The sequence below is a fragment of the Mytilus californianus genome, unplaced genomic scaffold (assembly GCF_021869535.1).
Source record: "Mytilus californianus isolate M0D057914Y unplaced genomic scaffold, xbMytCali1.0.p SCAF_2, whole genome shotgun sequence".
NCBI lineage: Eukaryota > Metazoa > Mollusca > Bivalvia > Mytilida > Mytilidae > Mytilus > Mytilus californianus.
In genome coordinates this window covers 79,991,336-80,014,524 of record NW_026262668.1, presented here as the reverse complement: position 1 = coordinate 80,014,524, position 23,189 = coordinate 79,991,336, and the positions used below count along the sequence as shown (strand labels likewise).

Genomic DNA, 23,189 nt, shown 5'->3' with positions numbered 1-23,189 from the left:
CCTGGATATCTGCAAAAGGAATTATTCTAGAATGTTACTAAAAGCTCTAGCGAAAAATCACAGCTTCTTTATCATTCTATTTTGCATTTTTTCTACAAAATAAATTCAATCGGCGTACATGAAATGCATGTCTATGCTGTTACCGCTACTAGATCAACCGTTAAATTGTTTCTCCCTATGAATATGGAATTACAATCTAATTAAAATATAGATCTCGGATTTCGTTATATAGTATAACGTAGTATAACGAAATCCGAGATCTATATTTTAATTAGATTGATGGAATTATTCAGTATTGATTTCAAAAGCACAAAAGCATCCTAAATAGTTGACACAGCACGTTTCTTGCATAACAGTGTAGACTGTAGAGAAAAGAAAATTCAAGACATTTAGTGACAAAAATTAGTGGGTACCCTTTTATCATGTCTATGCTGTTACCAATAAATTTATTATTTACAAAAATGTAAAAAGTGCAATTACGTGTTGGAAACCAAACTCACAACAGAAAAAACATTATCAATGCACCAAAGGGAGTAGTTATTTCACAACAGCATTCATAAATAAAGAAATGTGTCTTTACTATGGTTACAGTAACAGGGTAGACAATATCTGACTAAAACGTCTTTAAAAAGTATATAATTACATATAATTTTCACTTAACGAAATGTGTGGTTGTTTGAACTCATTTAAAGGTGCAATTTAGCATATACAAAAAGCAATACTGCTATCGGTAGCAGGATAGACAAAAAGGGTGATTAGAACTTTATATGGTGATATATCGTAAACGTACGTTCCTGTTACCAAAAACAAAACGACAAAAGTAAACCAACATGCAAGTGAATTACTTGTTTGGTTTATTAGAAAAAGAAAAAAAAAAGTACTGAACATAGATATAAGAAGATGTGGTATGAGTGCCAATGAGACAACTCTCCACCCAAGTCAAAATTTATAAAAGTAAACCATTATAGGTCAAAGTACGGTCTTCAACACGGAGCCTTGGCTCACACCGAACAACAAGCTATAAAGGGTCCCAAAAATTACTAGAGTAAAACCATTCAAACGGGAAAACCAACGGTCTAATCTATATAAAAAACGAGAAACGAGAAACACTTATGAACCACATCAACAAACGAACTACTGAACATCAGATTCCTGACTTAGGACAGGTGCAAACAATTGCAGCGGGTTTAAACGTTTTAATGGTACCAAACCTTCACCCTTATCTGAAAATAATAGTGTAACATCACAACATAGAAAGAAGTATGAATTGCTATTTTGGACTTACGTTGCTGGTGTTTATTTCTTTAACCTTTGAAAACCAATTTTTAGGGGTTTTTTGTCGAGACTGCGACTTCTGTCGCGGAAAGCTCGACATGGGAATAGTGATCCAGCGGCGGCGGCGATAGCTAACTACTTAAAAGCTTTATATTTTAGAAGGTGGAAGACCTGGATGCTTCATACTTAGTATATAGATGCCTTATTTTATGAAGTTTCCGTCTGTCATATGTCCATTGTCCTTGACCTCATTTTCATGGTTCAGTGACTACTTGAGAAAAAAGTTAAGATTTTTTGTAATGTTAATTTCTTTCTTATTATGATTAATAGGATAACTATATATAGTATGTGTGTACCTTGCAAGGCCTCATGCCCGTCAGACAACTTTCATTTGACCTCGACCTCATTTCATGGATCAGTGCACAAGGTTAAGTTTTCGTGGTCAAGTCCATATATCAGATACTATAGGCAATAGGTCTACTATATTTGGTGTATGGAATGATTGTAAGATGTACATGTCCAACTGGCAGGTGTCATCTGACCTTGACCTCATTTTCCTGGTTCAGTGGTCATAGTTTAGTTTTTGTGTTTTGGTCTGTTTTTCTAATACTGTATGCAATAGGTCAACTGTATTTGGTGTACGGAAATATTTTATGATGTACATGTCAGTCTCGCAGGTTTCATTTGACCTTGACCTCATTTTCACGGTTCATTGCTCAGTGTTAAGTTTTTGTGTTTTGGTCTGTTTTTCTTAAACTATAAGCAATGGGTCAACTATATTTGTTGTATGGAAGGATTCTAAGATGTGTATGTCTGTCTGGCAGGTATCATCTGACCTTGACCTCATTTTCGTGGTTCATTGGTCAATGTTAAGTTTTCATGGTTAAGTTTGTTTCTTAGATACTATATGCAATAGGTCTACTATATTCAATACATAGATTAATTGTGATGTGTACATGGCTGTCTGGCATGGTTCATTTGACCTTGACCTCATTTTCATGGTTCATTGGTCAATGTTAAGTTTTCATGGTTAAGTTTGTTTCTTAGAAACTATAAGCAATAGGTCAACTATATTTGGTGTATTGAATGATTCTAAGGTGTACATGTATTTCTAGTATGGTTTATCTGACCTTGACCTCATTTTCTTGGATCATGTTAAGTTTATGTGATACTTAAAGCTTTATATTTAGGGCTATCAACATAAAATCAATGGTTAGTAAAGAAGGCGAGACGTTTCAGCGTGTACACTCTTGTTTTCAGTACAGCATGGAAAATTAACAAATAATCAATCATCACATAGAATAAAAATATAGATAGAAGTTTTTACTCTTGAAAACCATCTAAATGGCAATAAAAACAAGCTTAAAATTTTATAGTAACTTTTTCTAAATAACCCAAAATTTCTTATGAACATGGTAACAGGAGAGACAAAATATTGCACCTTCAATATATTCTTGTATGACATTATCAAGATTGCATCTTTTAATATGTCGCTCCGTTAGTATTGTTTGTTTTGATTTGATTTGCTTATGAAAAGGATGTTTAAAATAAGTAACTTTTATTCAATTTTGCAATTTCAAGATTCGACATTTTTTGAAAATGACCCATATATGTAATCGACTGCTATAGTTTTCAAACAAGATCCTTGAAACTTCACAGAAAGATTGCACATTTGTTAAATTTGTGCGCCTGCTATTCTGGAATTGTTTGGGACCCCCTCCCTAAAAAAAAAATCTTCTAAACTTGTGAACATTAATAGTAATTTTTAATCAAAATTTACAAAAAATGGTACCAATGTTTTGTAATATACTCCTCCTACAGTTTTCAATCGAGATATTTGTTTAAAACTAAACAGAATGATTGGACATATATTGAAAGTGTGCACCTGCTATGAATTATGGAATTGTTTGAATATTTTTTTCCAGACTTATCGGAACTTCACAGAGTGTGCAAGCCTATTGAGGTTGTTCATCCTCCGTGATGGAGTTGTGAGTTTCAACCATTTTTGTTAGCTTTGTCGAAAGGGCCATTGTGAGCTTTTGCCATCACTTGGCGCCTAGCTGTCATCGTTCGTTAAACTTTTACAAAATTGCTCATTTCTGGAACTACAGAGCTTGTTGACCTTTTTTCAAATGATAACGTGCATATCATTAATGAGTTTTGCTATTATGACCAGGTTATTGGTCACCTCTGTCATATTAATTAGTTTCGGGGGAAACTAGCGGTATCTTAAATAAAGTCCAAGTCGCTGGAAAGTTTACATATTTATTTCGCATCCATATATTTCAATCATTAAAACATCACTGAATAACAACATAAAAACATATATAAAATACAATTTCAAAAGACTGATTGACATGCGTAAAATGAACCAATCAAAATATCTTTTTATCAAATATTATAAATCGCGTTTTGCCGAAAGCGGGGATTACGGATTAAAAACATGTTTCGTATAAGTTTGTGAAGAATGGCTTTCAGCAGTTATCACTTAGTGTCAATTTATCTATATTCTTTGTTACACAATCTTTTATCATAAAGACGGATATAAATCTTTGATAATTAATTTAAATGAATGAAGTATAGTAAGTGTAAAATACAAGTAGCTTTTGAATAGTGTACTATACGATGAACTATTGAATTATTAAAAACCAATGACGACTCGGAATGATAATAAAAAGCATGAATTATAAAAATATACAAAATCCTAAAAGTGAACTTTGAACGAACAATTGTCGGGTCATACTATGTTTGAATAACTTTGCAACTATATACGGTCATGGAACGTAATAATAGCATGCATTAAGGTAGATTGGGTGTCTATTTCAAAAGGTAGAAGACCTGGATGCTTAATACTTTGTATATAGATGCCTTATGTCATGAAGTTTCCGTCTGTCATATGTCCATTGTCCTTGACCTCGACCTCATTTTCATGGTTCCGTGACTACTTGATAAAAAGTTAAGATTTTGTGTAATGTTAATTTCTTTCTTATTATGAGTAATATGGTAACTATATTTGGTATGTGCTTGCCATGCAAGGTCCTCATGCCTGTCAGACAGTTTTCACTTGACCTCGACCTCATTTCATGGATCAGTGAACAAGGTTAAGTTTTCGTGGTCATGTCCATAACACATATACTATAAGCAATAGGTCTACTATATTTGGTCTGTTTTTAGAATACTGTATGCAATATATCAACTATATTTGGTGTATGGAAATAATTTATGATGTACTTGTCAGTCTGGCAGCTTTCATTTGACCTTGACCTCAAGATCTTGACGCGTGCATTTAATCCTGCCTATAAAGTTTCAAAGATCATACATGAGGGTCTTGATGGGGAGGGGGTCCTTCATTTCTGTATTCTTTAATTTTTAAGGTAGTTTTTCTCTATTTATATTTTTTTTTTCATTGTTCTCTGTTATTTTTATTTTAGCACCCCATTATTCTCTATAATCCTAATAAAAAATAAAAAAATGTAAAATGGGAAGACTGAACAGCTGAAGAACAACTGAAGTTTTAGATAACAATCGTATTAATGACGCAGCGATGCATGCTTCTTGACTTCTGTACATGAATGTGTAGTCGTAAAATGTCAGTAATTTATTTCAGAAAATTTAGTTGGACCTTTAAGGGTTTACATACAAGAAATGGAATCTAAAATGTTCGAATCTAAGTAAATGTAGGACGGTTGCATATATGTCATATATGTTATTTAATTGTTAAAATCTTATAGAGAATAAGAAAAATGACTCGCAAAAATATTATATATGTGAATCTGTTCTTGTTTCTTTCCCGAAAGAGTACTCGTATTGCAATAGACACTCTTATGTCTACAGAAAAGGGCCGATTTGGTGACCCTGGAGTAGTAAATCAAAGTTAATTGAATGATCTTTTTTGTTTTGTTTTACTTTGCACGATGTTCGGTATGTGCCTGCATCGGGAAAGCTCAGAACCAAAAGTTTGAAAATCAAGACGGATATGACAAATACAGGGATAGCATTCGTCCAAAAAGATACTTTTAACAGCAATTAAAATGTAATTATAAGATAAAGATTGATTGATTGTTGGTGTAATGCCACTTTCAGCACTATTGGCTTTATCGTGGCGGTCATTGGTGGAGGAATCTGGAGTGCCCGGAGATAACCACAGACCTTCGGCAGGAACCAGGATTTTTCAGTATACGGATATGGATAGTAAAAAAGTTACAAAAATACTGAACTACAAGGCTAATTCAAAAAGGGAGAAGTCCATAAAAACTGACAAAATCAAACGCTATCAATCAACAGAATAAGTGAAAAAGAACTGCCATATTCCTGACTTGGTACAGTCATTTTCCGAAGAAAATGGTGGGTTAAATCTGGTTTTATAGATGGTTAAACCTCCCACTTGTATGACAGTTGTTTATAGTTCCATTATATTGACAACATTGGGTATTAACTTGACTGCACGTTGCTAGTAAATAGTATACACATATTGGTGCCAACGTTACAAATCATGCAAATAGACAAGAAATACGAAAAAACAAATAGATTTACAATTATTAATATATATATAAGTCTAAAAATTTGCACAACGGTACTAATATAAGATGATAATATATGAAGATGATGTAATAAAATCGTGTTGACAAATTTCGGCTTAACAAATAGCCTTTGCCAGTGTCAATAATTTTTACAATACTCATATGGCATACATATATATTCACTAACCGATTCCCTGTGTTTGTAAACATCATTGTTCATCGTTCATCTTTTAACCGATGACTTGTTTTCCGATTATTTATATTTCAAATCATATATTATATCCTCACCTTACTCATTAACATGTAAATGCATCCAAATCTGCCTTTTCTCGTGCATTATCAGAGCTACAGATAAGAACTCTCAAAATTGGGGTTTTTACCCATCATTTTTTATGTAATTGAGTGAAATCGTTTTTTTTTTCTCAATTGCATGATTAATTCAAACATAAGGAAAGTTAGAACAAAGGGATGTACACAAACCATAATTCAGTCTTATTCACTGTAAATTTCTAAACCTACGAGTCAAGTTCATCGTATTACCAAATTTTAAAGGTTGAAATGAAAACACATACTTGTAGAACAAAGGGATGAATAGACAAGACCGCTTCCCACTGACAGAAACAGCACGTTCATCGGAAACAAAACAAAAAGAAAATCAACACCTAAAGCAAACTGTGACAGACTTTTGATGAACGTGAACGTGTGTGCTCCGGGAGGGTAAGATGTTACTGTTCCACTAGTGGTAATCGTCTTGATGCTCATGACAATTAAAAACTGGTGGTAAGTTATTATCGAGGCAAAAAAATGACGGGATTGTGGGGGCAGCCCCGAAATTCCGACATCCCAATAGTCCGACACCCCTATAGTCCGACATCGAATAATTGAACAAAAGTTGATATCATTTAATACTAAAACTGCGTTTAGAACAGAAGGCCTTGTCCATCGACTGATCAAGAACAGTAAATGCAAGTTATCCGGCGATATAGGTTGGTTCAGGTTGACATGTATTAGTTATAATTACACCGTATGTAAGAATCCTGGGTTTTGATTGGTTGAAAGCCAGTGTATTTTTCACCAATTTAATGTTATCAAATGAATATCGTTCATTTTTTAACGCCGCCGGGGTATATGCAAAAAGAATATGCCTTTTTTACCCTCTCTGCCGTGGTATTTGCCAAAAAATACTCTATCCGACTGGACGCTTGTAACGTCACGATCATCAATGCGTTTTTGTACGTTAACATTCGGTGTAATTAAACAGATATAGCATGTTCTTGAGGGGTATTTGCGAAAAATACCAGTCTTGAGAATGAATTTCCCTCGCCTTACGGCTCGCGAAATTTAACATTCTCTCGACTGGTATTTTTAGCAAATACCCCTCCTTAACATGATATATCTGTTCAAAATAGTACGATATATTCACCCAAACAAAACATAGAATGCCGATAGAGACGCAGGCCTCATGTTTTGCGTAACTAAAAAAGAAGTATGAATTTCTTTACAATAGTAAACATTTTGTCAAACTAAGTTTACTGACATGTTTGATACGTAACCGTGTATCTCTTCCGAAACAGAGAATTAAGAAAATTTAGGCTTGAGTGAAGCTTTACTGCTTATATGATTGTGTGTGTGATGCTGGCTTCATTGTGCAGGATGGACACATGTTTCTAGTTACATGGTAATAGTGGTTAACTTGAACACATGAAGCACCCTTTTCTATATTAGACTTTACGAAATTCGCAGTTTTTGCAACTCTTTTGTTAATGCTGGAAACATCTTGTGTCGTGGGTGTCGCTTCTGGATTTCCATATGGAACAAGCTGTGGCTACTATAAAAGACTGTCTGGTGTTCATCTACCGTAACTCGGAGCCCGTGAGTCACATAGGATTTAGGGTGTGTGTTACCCAAATCCTCGGCCGACAGTTGCTGATGCGTCCGTATGGATGTGCTTGAGATACTGAGTGTTTAAATTAAAGACGTATACACACTGTCGACTAGATTAGGATTAGAACTTTAATGATCAGAAGCGATGTTTTGGGAGTGTGACAGTATCTGTTCAATTACGAATCTTTGCTAAATGTAGTCATTATTTGCTTTTGAAATTTCTTGTCTTTAAAAATGACGGATTTTTTCATTGGCAGTCTATCCCTTCATGTGACTAATTGCTCAGTTTGTTTTCATCAAGAATATATGGCATGAAACGTGATTATAAATGGAATTGATGTACACTTAAAGAATTAATCAATTAATATGTACTTATCGATATACCTACCACTACATTATGACATTCTGGAACAGTATTCTTTAATTAGCTTAAACGTTGCAATTGTGTGATTAAAAGTAAGGTTGCAGCCGGACAAAAGAGAGCTAGGCGACAAGTATGTCTCTGGCGAAAGACACCAAAAGGGATATATGCAACTTAAAGATAAAAGATATTTTTCTTCCAATTAAAAGGCCCATGATGAGCAAAGTAATTTTTTATCTGCCTGAATGATTATTTTGACAGTGGCTATTTTGCCGGCTCCGTCAGAATAGCAATTTATGTAGAGTTTTTTCAGACTAAATGAAATATTTTTTTTATTGAAACCATTGACGTTCGAAAATGGAAGACTACACTTCGTTGACAAAAAAAAAATTAAGTAAACGCTATGTTCTGGCGACTAATATGAAGAGCTAAAGCAGGTTTTAAAGCACTAGTATGAAAAGGACAAATATGTGCAACTGTGGAAACGTGATTCAAGGACTAAAATTCATGAAAACTAGAGCACCAAACAAAACCTTTAGTAACGATCTAGTCTATGAGATGACAAGAAGCACAGAAAATAACATTGTCAAAACTTGCGAAATTGTCCGTCATTCAACATCAATCGATTTTAACCGAACTTGGTATACACTTTGCACTAACAAGTGCGTTTTAATGTAGTGCATAATATTACAAACCTAAAATAACGAATAAAACATAATTGTGTTATTATCGCTAAACAACAAATCATAAACAAACTATTCGAAAAACCCTATCCAACAAGTTTTATGTGCAGTTCATGTCTGCAGCATCTTTCTTGTGCAAGACTAAAAAATGCACCAAAAGCAAGGCACTGGTTTTGTAACACTTGTAAAGCATTTTTAAGTTGTTGAGTTTTACTTTTAATTTCAAAACGTATGGGATATTTTTTTATAAGTTTTAATTATAACATCAATTTAAATATACATGCTTTGCTTATGTATTATATTTTGAAAAAAGACATTTTTTTTGTATGTAAAGTAACTTTTAATTTCAAAATTTATGGGATATTTTTCAAAACATATGGGATATTTTTTATTGCAATATCAATTTTGATATGCATTCATTTTAAAAGAAGGTCTATGCTTTTAATAGATTTCTTATTAATATGTTAACTGTGCTCCTCTTCTTGCCGACTTGTTCCAGGCTTTTATTCATATGAGGCTTACTTCATACAGAAACTTCTTAGGAAGAAAGAAAAGAAGTTAGCAGTATCCTTAAACTTCACTTTCCGCTATTTAGATGATGTTCTTGCACTAAATAATTCAAAATTTGGTGAGTATGTTGAACGCATCTATCCCATCGAACTTGAGATAAAGGATACAAAGTGTGCCTCATATCTTGACTTACATCTAGAAATTGACAATGAGGGTCGCTATACGACAAAAGAGCTTTCCAATTGTGAACATTCCATTTCTATGCAACATTCCAGCAGCGCCTGCATACGGAGTATATATATCTCCCAGTTGATACGATATTCCAGGGCTTGTGTTTCCTATCATGATTTCCTTGATAGAGGGTTGCTTCCCACAAGGAAACTATTAAACAAAGAGTTCCAAGTTGAAGTAATCCCTTCGTAAATTTTACGGACGCAATCACGAGATGGTTGACCGTTATGGAATATCACAGATGACGTTCCAATTGTCGTAACTAAAATCTCGTCCCTTTTCCCCGAATATGAACAACCCAATTAGACATATCACCGGGCCAAGTTGTACTTACATGAGCAACACGACGGGTGCCACATGTGGAGCAGGATCTGCTTACCTTTCCGGAGCACCTGCGATCACCCCCAGTTTTTGGTGGGGTTCGTGTTGCTCAGTCTGGTTTTCTATGTTGCTTTGGGTACTGTTGTTTATCTGTTTGTCTTTTTCTTTTTTAGCCATGGCGTTGTCAATTTATTTTCGACTTATGAGTTTGAATGTCCCTTTGGTATCCTTCGCCTCTTTTTTTTAACGTGTATATTTTTACATTTCTTTCTATTCGTAGTTATATACTGACGACTCTACATTATTAAAGACCGTCAAATTAGCAAAACTCTTTATAAATCGCTATTCTGCCTAAGCCGACAAAATAGCGCTAAGCAGGCTATTTTTGCCGGGACTGGTAAAATAGCCACTACCTTTTTTTATTGAGATCGAGACACAAATAAATTTGACAATAATATATAAATATAAACCCAATAATATATATATAATCACCATTTTATGATCTTCAGCCACAGCCGTATTAGAGCCATAAGTAAATGTGTGAAAAAACATGTCGGTAAAGTAATCTTTTCCCATTGTTCTGTTAAGGTTCTCTTAAGCGTTGACTGTATTTGGCTTTCAGCGTATTCAAATCAAAATTATTTCTAGTTTTGTTCATGTGTGGGTTGAAAAAATCACATCAGATTACTGGGACGAACTTGATCAGTGGCGAAGATAGCAGAGTTTCAAATACTGAAATCTGTCTTTTGATCATTCTTTCAGATTAAGTTTCCGCTTGACCATCCTGCAAAATCCGGAATAAAGACAAAACTAGGTAGATAAATTACTTTATCCTGCAAAATGAAACTTTTTCTAACATCATTTTTTCACTGTTTGTAGTTATGTGTTTTCGTTTGAATGGTTTTTGTCCATGAATCACCATCCCGCTGATTAGACTTTATTTCTTTGTGTTTTCATTTGATACTTCCCTTACTGGTTGTTCTGTTCCCGCCCCTAGTTCATCCGTTACCGGTTGATCCCGTCCCCATTAATATTGCCATTTTTGATAACAAGAAAAGGATTGATGATTATGAGTTTAACTTTATAGATAGTTCAAATTTAAGTTGGGAGTTATTTCCCTTTTCCGTCATGTTTGAGGTCAACGACAACGTGCACACGTAGACTATTTTCATATATTACCTACTCTTGGTTCCAGCGTTAAGAATTTTTTGACAATTTACCTTCTCTTGTTAGGTTATTCTAGTACTGGTTAAGTAAGAGCAAGATAAAAGAAGTAAAATTTTGGGAAATTAAAAAACTTGTATGATTTCTGAAATTCTGTAGACGACAAAATCATCTTAAAATAGTTATTGGTTTCCTTAAATTGCAGCAATTGTAAGCTTTCATGTTGATCTGGCCCCAAGTCGTTCCGGCCCAAGTCCATTCAGCCCACATTTAACAATGTTTAAAGTTGTTCTAATCGAATTGACAATTATTGTTTGATTTGCAGAATCACTTTCTTAAAAAGTTAATTATCTGCTGTCATTGACCATCAATACTATTTCTAATACATGTAAGTATTCCTCCAATCATTGAAATTTACACAACTTTTTCATGAGCAATTTGCCACTTAGCCAGCTGAATCAAAATACCTTACTAAACTCTCCTACCTTTATAGAAATTATTCATTATTTTATCATGGGGCTGGACGATTTGGGCAGAATCGACTTGGGGCCAGATTGACTCTTTGTCAGATTGGTTTGGGGCCTGAATGACCTGATACCAGTTGTAAGCTTGATCTCACTTCTGTAACTTGCTCTTACTTGATGGAGTACCATAATGTCCTACCACAGAGAGGGTAACCTATGATAAAATTATATACGCCGGAGTCGAAAGTCCTTAATATGAAAATAATCTATGCCCTCATGAACATCCAAATTTAGCTTTGTATAAATTAGACCAGGAAAAAAAGGTGTTTTGTAAAAAATCTTAATTGGTTGAAGCCTTGTAAAATTCACTAAGGGGACCAGTGAGTAAGTGAAGTAAATATCACTTATCAGACTTGCTTATTTAAACATATTTTGTTTGAAATTTATTGTAAATATTACAGGGTTCTTACTAAGGAATTTTGAAGCCTTGCAGTCATAAAATTTTGGAGCACGATAATCGTTCTCAGATTGAGAAATAAACCAATCTGAAAACTGGATTTGTCATTTCGAGCACAAAATTTCTACTCTTGAGTACTGAGTATAGTTTTATGACCGAGGGCCCTGGGACTCATCTTTTTTGACCTGGTGTGTCCAACAGTGAGAAGATGAAATTCTAAAACCATGGCTATATAAGTTATCATATATATATATTATTTCAGTCGTAATGACAAAAAAAGAGGAAGGAAATGACATCATCTGTTTTTTTAAACTCTAAAAATAGATATAAATGATGATACATGTATTTATCCTGTAATCAGCTAACTATTGTACAAATAACAGGTACACAAATAAATTTTTGATTTATTTGTACTTGTACAAATAAAGTCTCCTGTTACCCCGCTTCCATGTTGAGCAAGCGGTAATGTGGATATTTCTTTTTGCGTACCAGTTCATTTTGGGGTCGTCTTCGCGGTCCGCGTTTAAACTATGTCGATTTCTTTTGATAATTAGAGACAATGATTTAGATTTTAACAACTAAAGTTTCAAGTTTTGGGTGTAAGTTTCAGGATAAAAACAATATATGTACATTGTCGGAAAATATAAAATTTATTTGTACTTGCTACGAAACAGGAGAAAAGCTCGGCGAGCCTCGCTTTTCGTCCTGTTTCTAAAGCTCATACAAATAAATTTTATATTTTCCGACAATGTACATATATTGTATATATATATGATCAGTTTATACAAAATTTTATAATCTGAATGCATGTTTGGACTCACCTGTTTTGAACATGATGAGTCCAGACAGATTTTCATGAATCCAGGACTCGCCTTTGTGAGAACCCTGTAATACAAGTTGCCAATCCAATTAAAATCTGATGTTGTGATACACTGTAAATGTATGTTCAGATTTTTGTTTGATAATGATGATGGATGACTGATTAAGGTCCAGTGTCAAATTAATATGCATATTCAGGACGAGAACATGTTAATGTAATATGGACATTTACCCTGCTTTGTACTAGACCGACACGCTGAGCCAGATTTTTAACATGCTAGTTCACAAGGAAACAGTCTGCAGGAAGACATATCACCTTACCCGGATACATTATTCTGACTCCGAGCTGACCAGTCATTGCTCTTACTCCTTTATGCTGCGTGCTTAGCAGAGAAGCAGCAAATACCAATTTTAAAGTCTTTGGTTTGACATGGCCGGGTTCGAACCCACGACCTCCTGCACTTGAGGCGAACACAGGACCACCGAGGCAGTGATTTTTGTTAGAAGTTTCTACATGACTGCCATGGCTGAAAGTAGAAGATAGGGTAAACTAAATTGCATTGTTGGTCATACATGTATATCTTGAAAACTATAAAAGATAGGGAAAAACTGACAGGGTTAAATATGCTCACAAATGTTAGGATTTACCTACATTTTGTGCTTCCTGTTTGCACCTAAATTATCAGAATGATGATACCTTCCAGAGTTAAATGTATTGCCTTGAAATCTGTTTTTTAACCTGTGCAAAACAAAAAAACATGTACAAGATATACCATAATTGTCTAAAAGTTATTGTTCTCTGTACATGTATTGATTGCTTTCAAAAAGACTGAATAGTATATATTGAATTATTAAACAGATATGTACCTCAAAGGGGTGTTTAAAGTCCTGGACTACAAATGAGGATCTCGCATGGTGTGTACCTCAAAGAATATTCATGTATCTGAAAAAATATCAAAATATAAAATACATCTAACATGTCTAATGTTAACTCTTAACAGGTTGGTCAAGACTCATATTTTATGTTAAAGTAAATACTAAAAGTTGAGATCAAAATGACCATTTCAGACTAAAATTCATACATGTACACCATAATGGTTTCTTGTTCAAACATGATGTGCACATATTACTAGTCCATGTGAACTTGAAACTTCTATTATTCAAAATTAATAAATGATTGTATACATGTATATGGTACTACATAACATTCTAATTCTTGTTTTCTTAATTTTTACAGTGAATTTTTAATTTTTTTGCCTGTGTTTTTTTTCTTTTTTTTTTAACAATGGTTTCTGAAGAGGTCAACAGAAAGTATGATGCAGGCACAACAGATGGAAAATCCAGTTCCAGGCCTGGAACACAAACTAATTATCAACTATTTGCCACAGTCCCTCACAGACGAGGAGTTCCATTCCATGTTCCTGAGTATTGGTCCAATATCCAGTTCAAAAATTGTTCGCGACAAGGCCACAAATTACAGCTATGGGTTTGGTTTTATTGAATACATGAATCCTGCAGACGCTGGGAAAGCAATACAATCACTCAATGGTCTTAAATTGCAAAATAAAACCCTGAAAGTAGCATATTCAAGGCCAAGTGGAGATAGCATCAAAGGGGCAAATTTATATATTACAAACATTCCAAAGCATTGGAGTAATGAGGACTTAAAGAATGGTTTTCTTAAATTTGGAAACATTGTCCAAGCTCGTTTACTGATAGATCATAACACAAATTTATCCAAAGGTGTTGGATTTGTTCTTTTTGATCAGAAATCCCATGCTGATGATGCCATGGAAAGCATGAATGGACAGATCCCAGAGGGTGGAACAACTGCACTGACAATAAAAAAGGCTGATGATAATGCTAAGAAAGTAAGGGCTCCTGTTCAACAAATGTTCTTGCCACCAGCAGGTCGTAATTTAGCTGGGGGTCCCATTCGAAACAACATGGCTAGCAATCGTTTTGCTGGCACAAGGTACAATCCAATGGGTGGAGGAAGACCCTATCAGCAGAACTATGGTAATCAAGGTTATGGTGGTGGAATGATGGGAAATCAAGGTCATGTTCCACAAGTTCCTGGAGGATGTGTACTGTATGTGTACAACATTGGTAACGATGCCAATGAAAGATTACTATATCAGCTGTTCAGTCCATATGGAAATGTGATGAAAGTGAATGTCATCTATGATAGTCAAAAGGGTCAGTGTAAAGGATATGGATTTGTCACAATGGGTACATATGAAGAGGCAGAGAGTGCTATTTATAGTCTCAACGGATATTGGTATAATGGCAGAGAACTTCAAGTGTCCTATTACAATAAATAACTTTTTTTTTCATTTGAAAAGAACATTCATTGACTTTTTGTTTATATCATGTAAACACACATGTAACATTAAATTCACTATTGAATAAACCGTGGGTCATTTTATGCAGTTATTTCCAGTTTCTTTCTGTTAAGGGTCCAATTAAAATAAAAAAATTATCAAAGTGATCCCTGTTACTAAATAATGGCTGAGTTTTGAATTTTCATACATCATGTACATGAATTAAAAAAAAAATCACACACTTAAGTGGAACATTTCTTACAATTTGGTAGTGGGTCATTTCTGGTTAGTTGGGTTGCTAAATAAAATGGAACAAGCATTCAACTTCTTAATTTTTGTATTTGCCAGTGATTTTTTTTTTCATGACTTGCTTGATATTTTCAATGTTACTGTCTTCAATCTACATGATTTAGATTTACACATTTGTTAAAGTGTCATTCTATCGATAAATTTCATAAATTTCATAAATGTATAGATAAATAGTACTTAAAAAAAATCACTTCAATTGTCATGGCACCAGGCCACTTCATTAAAACTATATGTTTTAAACGGTGGCAGGTTTGTTTTAATTAATTCAATGTATTTGATGTGATTTACATTCTTTCAAATAATCAGTTTATTGACATTCATCACAATTTTAAAAGTAAATCATATGACCAGTGAATGAATGCTTTTGTCCACAGACTTAACTTTTTTTTAGAAGAAAATAATGGGTTCATTGCTTTTAATCACTGCTTACAGACAATTAACAAAACAAATTAATCAAAGAAAAGTCTGAACTTTGTTTGATATAAAGATCTGAAATACAAGCTAAGTAAACTAGATTCCTATAATTCCCCAAAAATTGAATTACTTGGGAACTCTAAAAATACATTGTTTACCTTTAACAATTTATGTCAAATATATTGTAAAACCTGTATTAAGATCTTGTTTTAGCATGTTTAGCTGGAAATCATATTACATGTTTTTATTCATTTCATTTCTTGTAAATATATTTCAAAGTCCCAAGATCATGAAGATGAATATATATTGAAGCTAATACTTTTTTGATTATTCATTGAATACATGTACATTGTAAATGGCAGCTTTCTGATGGTTTTAAAATGTATTAATACTTATGAATTCATATTTATGATTGATTATAAAATTAGTAGATATGTAGCTGACAAGTTGTGAAATTTAATTATTATGACTATTTAATATTTTCTTGTTTTTTTTTAATACAGTTTTTGTTAAAATCATTAGATAAAAAAAAATTAAAGAAAATTTTACTTGTCAATATAAACTGTTAAAATAAATTACTGAAACATACATCTGCAGGCAAGAATTTTTAGTTGATGTTCAATTTTCACACTTTATGGTACTTAGGAATTTGGCAATTTATTGAGTCAACTTCTGGTTACAACTTTCATATTCTTTTTTTATCATGTTTATAGGATGCACTGTTAAAATATATCTTGTGAAATTTGTTTTGTCAACCAAAAATCATGAAAATTGTAACATCTCTGACAATATTCACATCCAATTATTTAATTCTCTAAGTTTATAGTTATGTATCATTTTCATAAGCTTTAATATCAATGTTATGTTACACATCTACATTGTTGAATGTTGAAATTCAAAATTTTTGTTTATGACATAGTTAATGTTGTTGAAAACCAATAAATGATTTAAATGACAAATGCTAATTATTTCTTAAAAAAAAAAGTGACCTAAATTGATTTCCTGTAAATTTTACACAACTTGTTTTAGTAAAGTAAAAATTGAGAAATTTGGCCCCTCTCAACATCAAACCAACAAAAAGCAAAAGAGAAACAAACTAATTTTGGTTGATTATTGATTTGGTATGCAGTTACATTCACATCTATATGTCTCCTTTCTATGAAACCCCACATTTTCAGGCATTGACTTTAAAATGATTGTTTTAGGTTGAGTAGGAAGTTTGTGAAGATGTCAGTACAATAGGAGTCCCTCACAATGGGTAACATAACATCAGCATTGATATTTGTCATTTCAGTATGTTTGTTTCAACATTGACAATCAATACCTCAGTTGAATTAGTTTCACTTGAGACCATAATAGATATATCTTTCTGGACATGACTTACTGGTATCTGCATCGAAATCATCCAAATTTTAACTGAATTACACTTTTAAAAACGAGCAGAGGCGTTTTTAGCTTACCTTTTCTCATCACTTGGTGTCTGTCGTACATGTACGTCATCGTCGTCCATTCACTTAAAAAAAATCTTCTCCTCTGAAACTACTGGGTCAAATTTGATCAAACTTGGCCACAAACATAATCGGGGTATTTAGTTTAAAAATGTGTCAGATGACCCCGCCTGTCAACCACGATGGCCGACCCGGCTAAAAATGGAACATAGGAGTAAATGCAAGTTTTGTCTATTATCTTGAAAACCGCTATGAATAGAGAAAATCAGACAGGGGCACAAATGTTCAGAATATTGATATCTACCAGCTGTCCATTTACATCAAAACTGTCAGATGACTTCTAAATTCTTATTTGCCACTGGACGTTAAGCAACCAACAATCAATCAATCTAAATTCTTATAAATAGGAGTTATTACCCTTAAATGTCAAATTTTATTATTTTTTTTTCATTTTTGTCTTATTTTGCAAACTTTAATAGATACAGAGAAATTTTATTAGAAAAAATTCGTAAGGGTTCCGCGGAACCCAGTGTCTCGCCTACTTTTGCTGTTAATCGCAGGCTCAACAAAAATGAGAAAAAAAATTAATAAAAATATTCCTCTCTATACTATCATTTGAATGTAAGTAGCTTCTGTCCAAGTTTGGTAAAAATCCAGGATAATTTATGAATCTAATAAATGTTTTAAAAACTTAAACTGCAGACTGTATGTAATGTTGACTGGAAGAAAAACTAAGTCCATTTATAAGTAAAATACGGAAAAAATGGAACAAAATTTTATCAAAATTTCCTTCTAGATACTAGCTTTTGATCATAAACAAGCTTCTGTCCAAGTGTGGTACAAATCCAGGATAGTTTAAGAAAGTTGTTAAAATTTTAAAAACTTTTACCACAGAGTGAATGTAATGTTAACTGGCAGAAAAACTAAGTCCATTTACAAGTAAAATACGGAAAAAATGGATTTTTTTTTTTACAAAATTTACTTCTGGATACTATCTTAAGATCATAAACAAGCTTCTTTCCAAGTTTGGTAGAAATCCAGGATAGTTTAAGAAAGTTATTAAAATTTCAAAAACTTTAACCACATAGTGAATGTAATGTTTCCTGGCAGAAAAACTAAGTCCATTTATAAGTAAAATACGGAAAAAATGGAATTTTTTTTTACAAAATTTATTTTTGAATATAATCTTATGATCATAAACAAGCTTCTGTCAAAGTTTGGTAGAAATCCAGGATAGTTTAAGAAAGTTATTAAAATTTCAAAAACTTTAACCACAGAGTGAATATTTGTGGACGCCGCCGACGACGCCGACGCCGACGGAATGTAGGATCGCTATGTCTCGCTTTTTCGACAAAAGTCGAAGGCTCGACAAAAATGATTTACAAGACATGATCTACAAATAAGTCATCATGACTTTAAATTTTATGAGCAGTAGTATCCCTATATTTGGTATATGGAATCTTGCAAGGTCTACATGTCCTTCAGACAGGCTTTACCTGATCTCATTTCATAGATAAGTGATAAAGGTTAAGTTTTTGTGGTCATGTCGCTACCTCAGATACTATAAGCAAGAGGTCAATTATATTTGATGTATGGAATGAGTTATTGTGTACAAGTCTATCTGGCAGGGTTCATCTGACCTTGACCCCATTTTCTGGGTTTATTGGTCAATGTAAAATTTTCATATTAAGGTCTGTTTTTCAGGTATTATAACCAATAGGTCAACTATATTTAGAACATGTATATGAAATGATTTTATGGTCTACATTGACTTTAGTTTCGTCTGCTCTTGATCTCATTTTCAAGGTCCAAAAAGTCTGCGTTGTGTTTCCAAGGTTCATTTAAAAATAAGGAGAAGTGGTGTGCTTGGCACTGAGACAACTATCCAACAGAGTTCAAATGTTGTGAATACCAGCATTTATAGGTCGCGTATGGCCATCAACAACGAGAAAACTCCATACCGTATAGTCAGCTGTCAAAGGCCCCGACATGAAAAATGCGAAGCAATTCAAACAAGAAAATTTAAGAAAAAACAAATAAAACACACGAAGCAACATCGACCGCTGAATTACAGGGTCCATACATTGGACAGACACATTAAGAATGAGCAGGATTAAACATGTTTGTGAGCGTACAACCCTTCCCCTTACCTGGGACAGATTTGTTTAAGAACAAACTGTAAAAATCAGTTGCAAATGGCTTAACTAAATAGAACTGTATGAAGCACAAAAAATCTAAAATCATAAAAATAATAGACACAAAGCGTAGATGCAAGAGTACTCTTATTTACTGAAAACTAGTTCAAAGGCAATAACAACTAAAGAATAAATCATGTTCTCCCAGAATAAAGTATCAATCCAACAGATTAGGTTAAAGACTTCACAATTAGTCTGCAGAAATGCATGACCTTGTGCAATGCCAAAATATAAGTAAAAATTATCAATAGGATGTTGGATCATGAGTACTCAAAACTGAATATATATGTATAGCTAAATATATTTAGTCTTTTTTTTAAATTTGAAAAAAACGAAAACAATTTTAGAACCGATAAAAACATTTTTTGGGGATTTTACTACGGTGTTCAATTGATAGCCTTTATAAGCACAAGTTTAATCAAAAGTAAAAAATAAAATAGAAAATTTACGGGATCTATAAACAAAAATCACCGTAAAAATTGGGGTGTTTTAATAAGAATTCTAAAGGTACAGCCAAATTTCATAACCAAATCTGTGTATATGGTGGATAGTCTCATTAGCAATCATACCACATTTTCTATCTTGGAAAGAATTTAGTAGTAAAAGTTTGAATTCATTATTTATTTATTATATGAGTTGCAGCAAATGCATATCAGATTTTTCAAAATTATCATTTGATAAAATAAGAGAACATGTGATTCATAAGATTGTATGGAAGTGTAATAAACACATTCAAAAAGTTTATTCTCTAGTACTAAAAGTATTAGGTTCATTATGTGTGTTGTATGGAATGGTTGCATAGTATACATGTTTTCTAGCAGAGTTCTTCTGACCTTGATCTCATTTTCATGGTTTATTGGTCAAAAGATTTGTTCTCTTTATTAGATTTGTTTTCCCGGATACTATAAGCAATAGGTTAACTATATTTGGTGTATTGAATGATTGTCCGTCTGACAGGGTTTCATTTGATCTTTAAATGGATCATCGAAAACATAATTTGTATGTGATACTTTTATGACAATTTTCTAAGACTTTCAACATAATTTCGATCATGATCAATAAATCAGGCTAGACATTTCAGTGTGAATATAAACATAAGATGTGGTACGATTGCCAATGAGACAACTCTCCACCTGAAACCAAATGACATAGAAGTTAACAACTATAGGTCACCGTACGGCCTATAACAATTTGTAAAACCCATACCGCAGAGTTATATAAAAGGTCCTAAAATGAGAAATGCAAAACAATTCAAACGAGAAAATTAACGGTCTGATTGATGTACAAAACAAACGAAAAACAAATATGATATACAGCAACAATCGACAACCACTGAATTATAGGCTCCTGCATGATTTGGGACAGGCACATACAGAATTTAGCGGGGGTTTAACATGCTGCCCCAAAACCTGGGACAGTGGTGTAACAGTATACACCTATTGACTGGGTATGAGGGTAATAGCAAGTTTGTTGTCCCTGAGATACCAACTATTGCTCGAGGCGAAGCCGAGGGCAATAGTTAGTTTCAAAGGGACAACAAACTTGCTATTACCCTCATAACCAGTCATTAAGTGTTTTATTATACCGAACAAAACAACTTTCTAAAAAGACTACATACACCACTTGAAAAAAAAATGATCACATAGACATGTACAACATGAACTATCAGGTTTTTTCCCCTGTGTGGTATTTGTCAATAATCTATTTACTGTAATCAAGACCAGGAATCCTTGTGTAAAAATTCCCGTGCATATGATAAACATTAGCTAAAATATTTTACCGTACACCAAAGCAATCCCAGATTATGAAGACGACGACAGACCAATACCATACATTACATGTTTTAGTTCTTAAAATATGTCGCGTAGATTTTCTTTTTAAATTGCTTCTGGTAAGTAATATATTAATTTGAAATTTGAAATTACGACAGGTACATACAGATTATAACGTTTACGATATTTCAGAGTTTAACGTTGGCAAGCGCACAAATCCAAGCAGAATAGTCGATGACGTCATTGTTGTCCAATGAAAAATTAGTATGAAAAAGTACGGGAAATATGTTTATAAAACTATTGACCGGGGAAATAGTCTTTGAAACTATTGACTGGCAAATAGTCTGTGGAATGAAATAGCACAAATATTTCATTCTTTTTTATATAGAAAAAACATACTGAGGTATAATAATACAACATAAGAACAAACTATAACGATCTGTTGAAAAGGGCTTAACTCATCAGAACGATACAAAGCCAATAACAACTAACAAACAAATCATGTATCTAAGACTAAAATATTAATCAGTATACACACCCAACATCCAATGGATTTAGTGTTAAAACGTCATTAACAATCAGAGAAAAACAAAGCACTCTTGTGTTTATATAAAATTGACTTAAGTGTAATCATTGAAAAGCGAAATCAGTTTAATTCGCATTGAATACTTTTTCTAATCCCACTGAAAATAGTTTCGATGCTCATTTGTTGATGAAAACAACACTTTACAAATTTCGTGCGTCCGAAGTGCTTTTCTGAAATTGATTTTATTCATGAACTCTCAAACCTTAAAATTTGAAAGCCATGGATGTTTAAATACGAAGAACGTCAGGAGCCATATGATCAAAAGGACCCTTAAAAGAATAGCCAAATTATATGTACATGTAGTTATGAATCACTGTTACGGTTACACTGCACATCGCCTTAACCTGATATATACTAGTACTGTACTGTCGTGTTGATCCACTATTATACTTTACATACGATCAGTTTGACAAGGATCATTGATATACAAAAGAGGGGGAGATACAATTGGTAATTGGACATTTAACATTCGGTATGTCGAGAGAACTGACCGACAACGCTACGGCGTAAATTGAGAAAGACGAAGATAGACAAGTTCATAAAACATTAATTACAAAACTAAAGACTGAGCAACACGTACAAAACAAAACAAAAATGAGGGATATCAGGTGCTCCGGAAGGGCAAGCAGATTCTGTTCCACTAGTGGCATCCGTCGTTAGTACAAATTCGGGGGTGTCACAATTGAGGAAAGAGGACGGGATTGTGGTAAAGACAAATGGAACATACCCGCGTATGGAACGCCAACACTGTCTTGTTATGACCATTTTCATTATATGATGTGCATTTACCTTTATATGATGTGCACTTGTCATTATATGATGTGCAAACACCTTTCTATGATGTGGAAACATCCTTATATGATGTGCAAACATCATTATATGGTGTGCAAACATCATTATATGATGTGCAAACATCATTATATGATGTGCAAACATACTTATATGACGTGCATATATACTTATATGATGTGCATATATACTTATATGATGTGCTTATATACGTATATGATGTGCAAATTTTTCTTATATGATGTGCAAATGTACTTATATGATGTGCGAATGTACTTATATCATGTGCAAACATTCTTATATGATGTGCAAACATTCTTATATGATGTGCAAATGTACTTATATTATGTGCAAAGATCCTTATATGATGTGCAAATATACTTGCATGATGTGCAGATATACTTATATGATGTGTACATATCATTATATGATGTGCAGTTACCATTATATTATGTGCAAATATCTTTATATGATGTGGTTGTGTCATTATATTATGTGCTTGTAATCTTATATGATGTGGTTTGGTTTACTTCATTATATGATGTCGAAACGTCATTATATGATGTGCTTTCATCGTCGTTATGGTCATTGAACATGATTACGAGTAGAATGATTACTGTCTACGTCATAACTGATTCCGATCTGCTTCTGTAAACTATAAAC

At 33.3% G+C, this 23,189-nt stretch overlaps 2 protein-coding genes across 2 annotated transcripts in view; one reads left to right on the top strand and one right to left on the bottom strand.

Annotated features, from left to right (window-relative positions):
• Nucleotides 1-16,695, top strand: part of LOC127727689 (ELAV-like protein 4) — a 29,941-nt gene extending 13,246 nt beyond the window's left edge. The window contains exon 4 of the mRNA XM_052234803.1: nucleotides 13,979-16,695. Coding sequence (XP_052090763.1) covers nucleotides 13,979-15,013 — 1,035 coding nt within the window. The 3' untranslated portion in view covers nucleotides 15,014-16,695. The remainder of the gene's footprint in view (nucleotides 1-13,978) is intronic.
• LOC127728339 (calcium channel flower-like) overlaps nucleotides 1-23,189 on the bottom strand; it is a 172,782-nt gene that overhangs the window by 56,935 nt on the left and 92,658 nt on the right. The gene's annotated exons all lie outside the window — the stretch shown is intronic.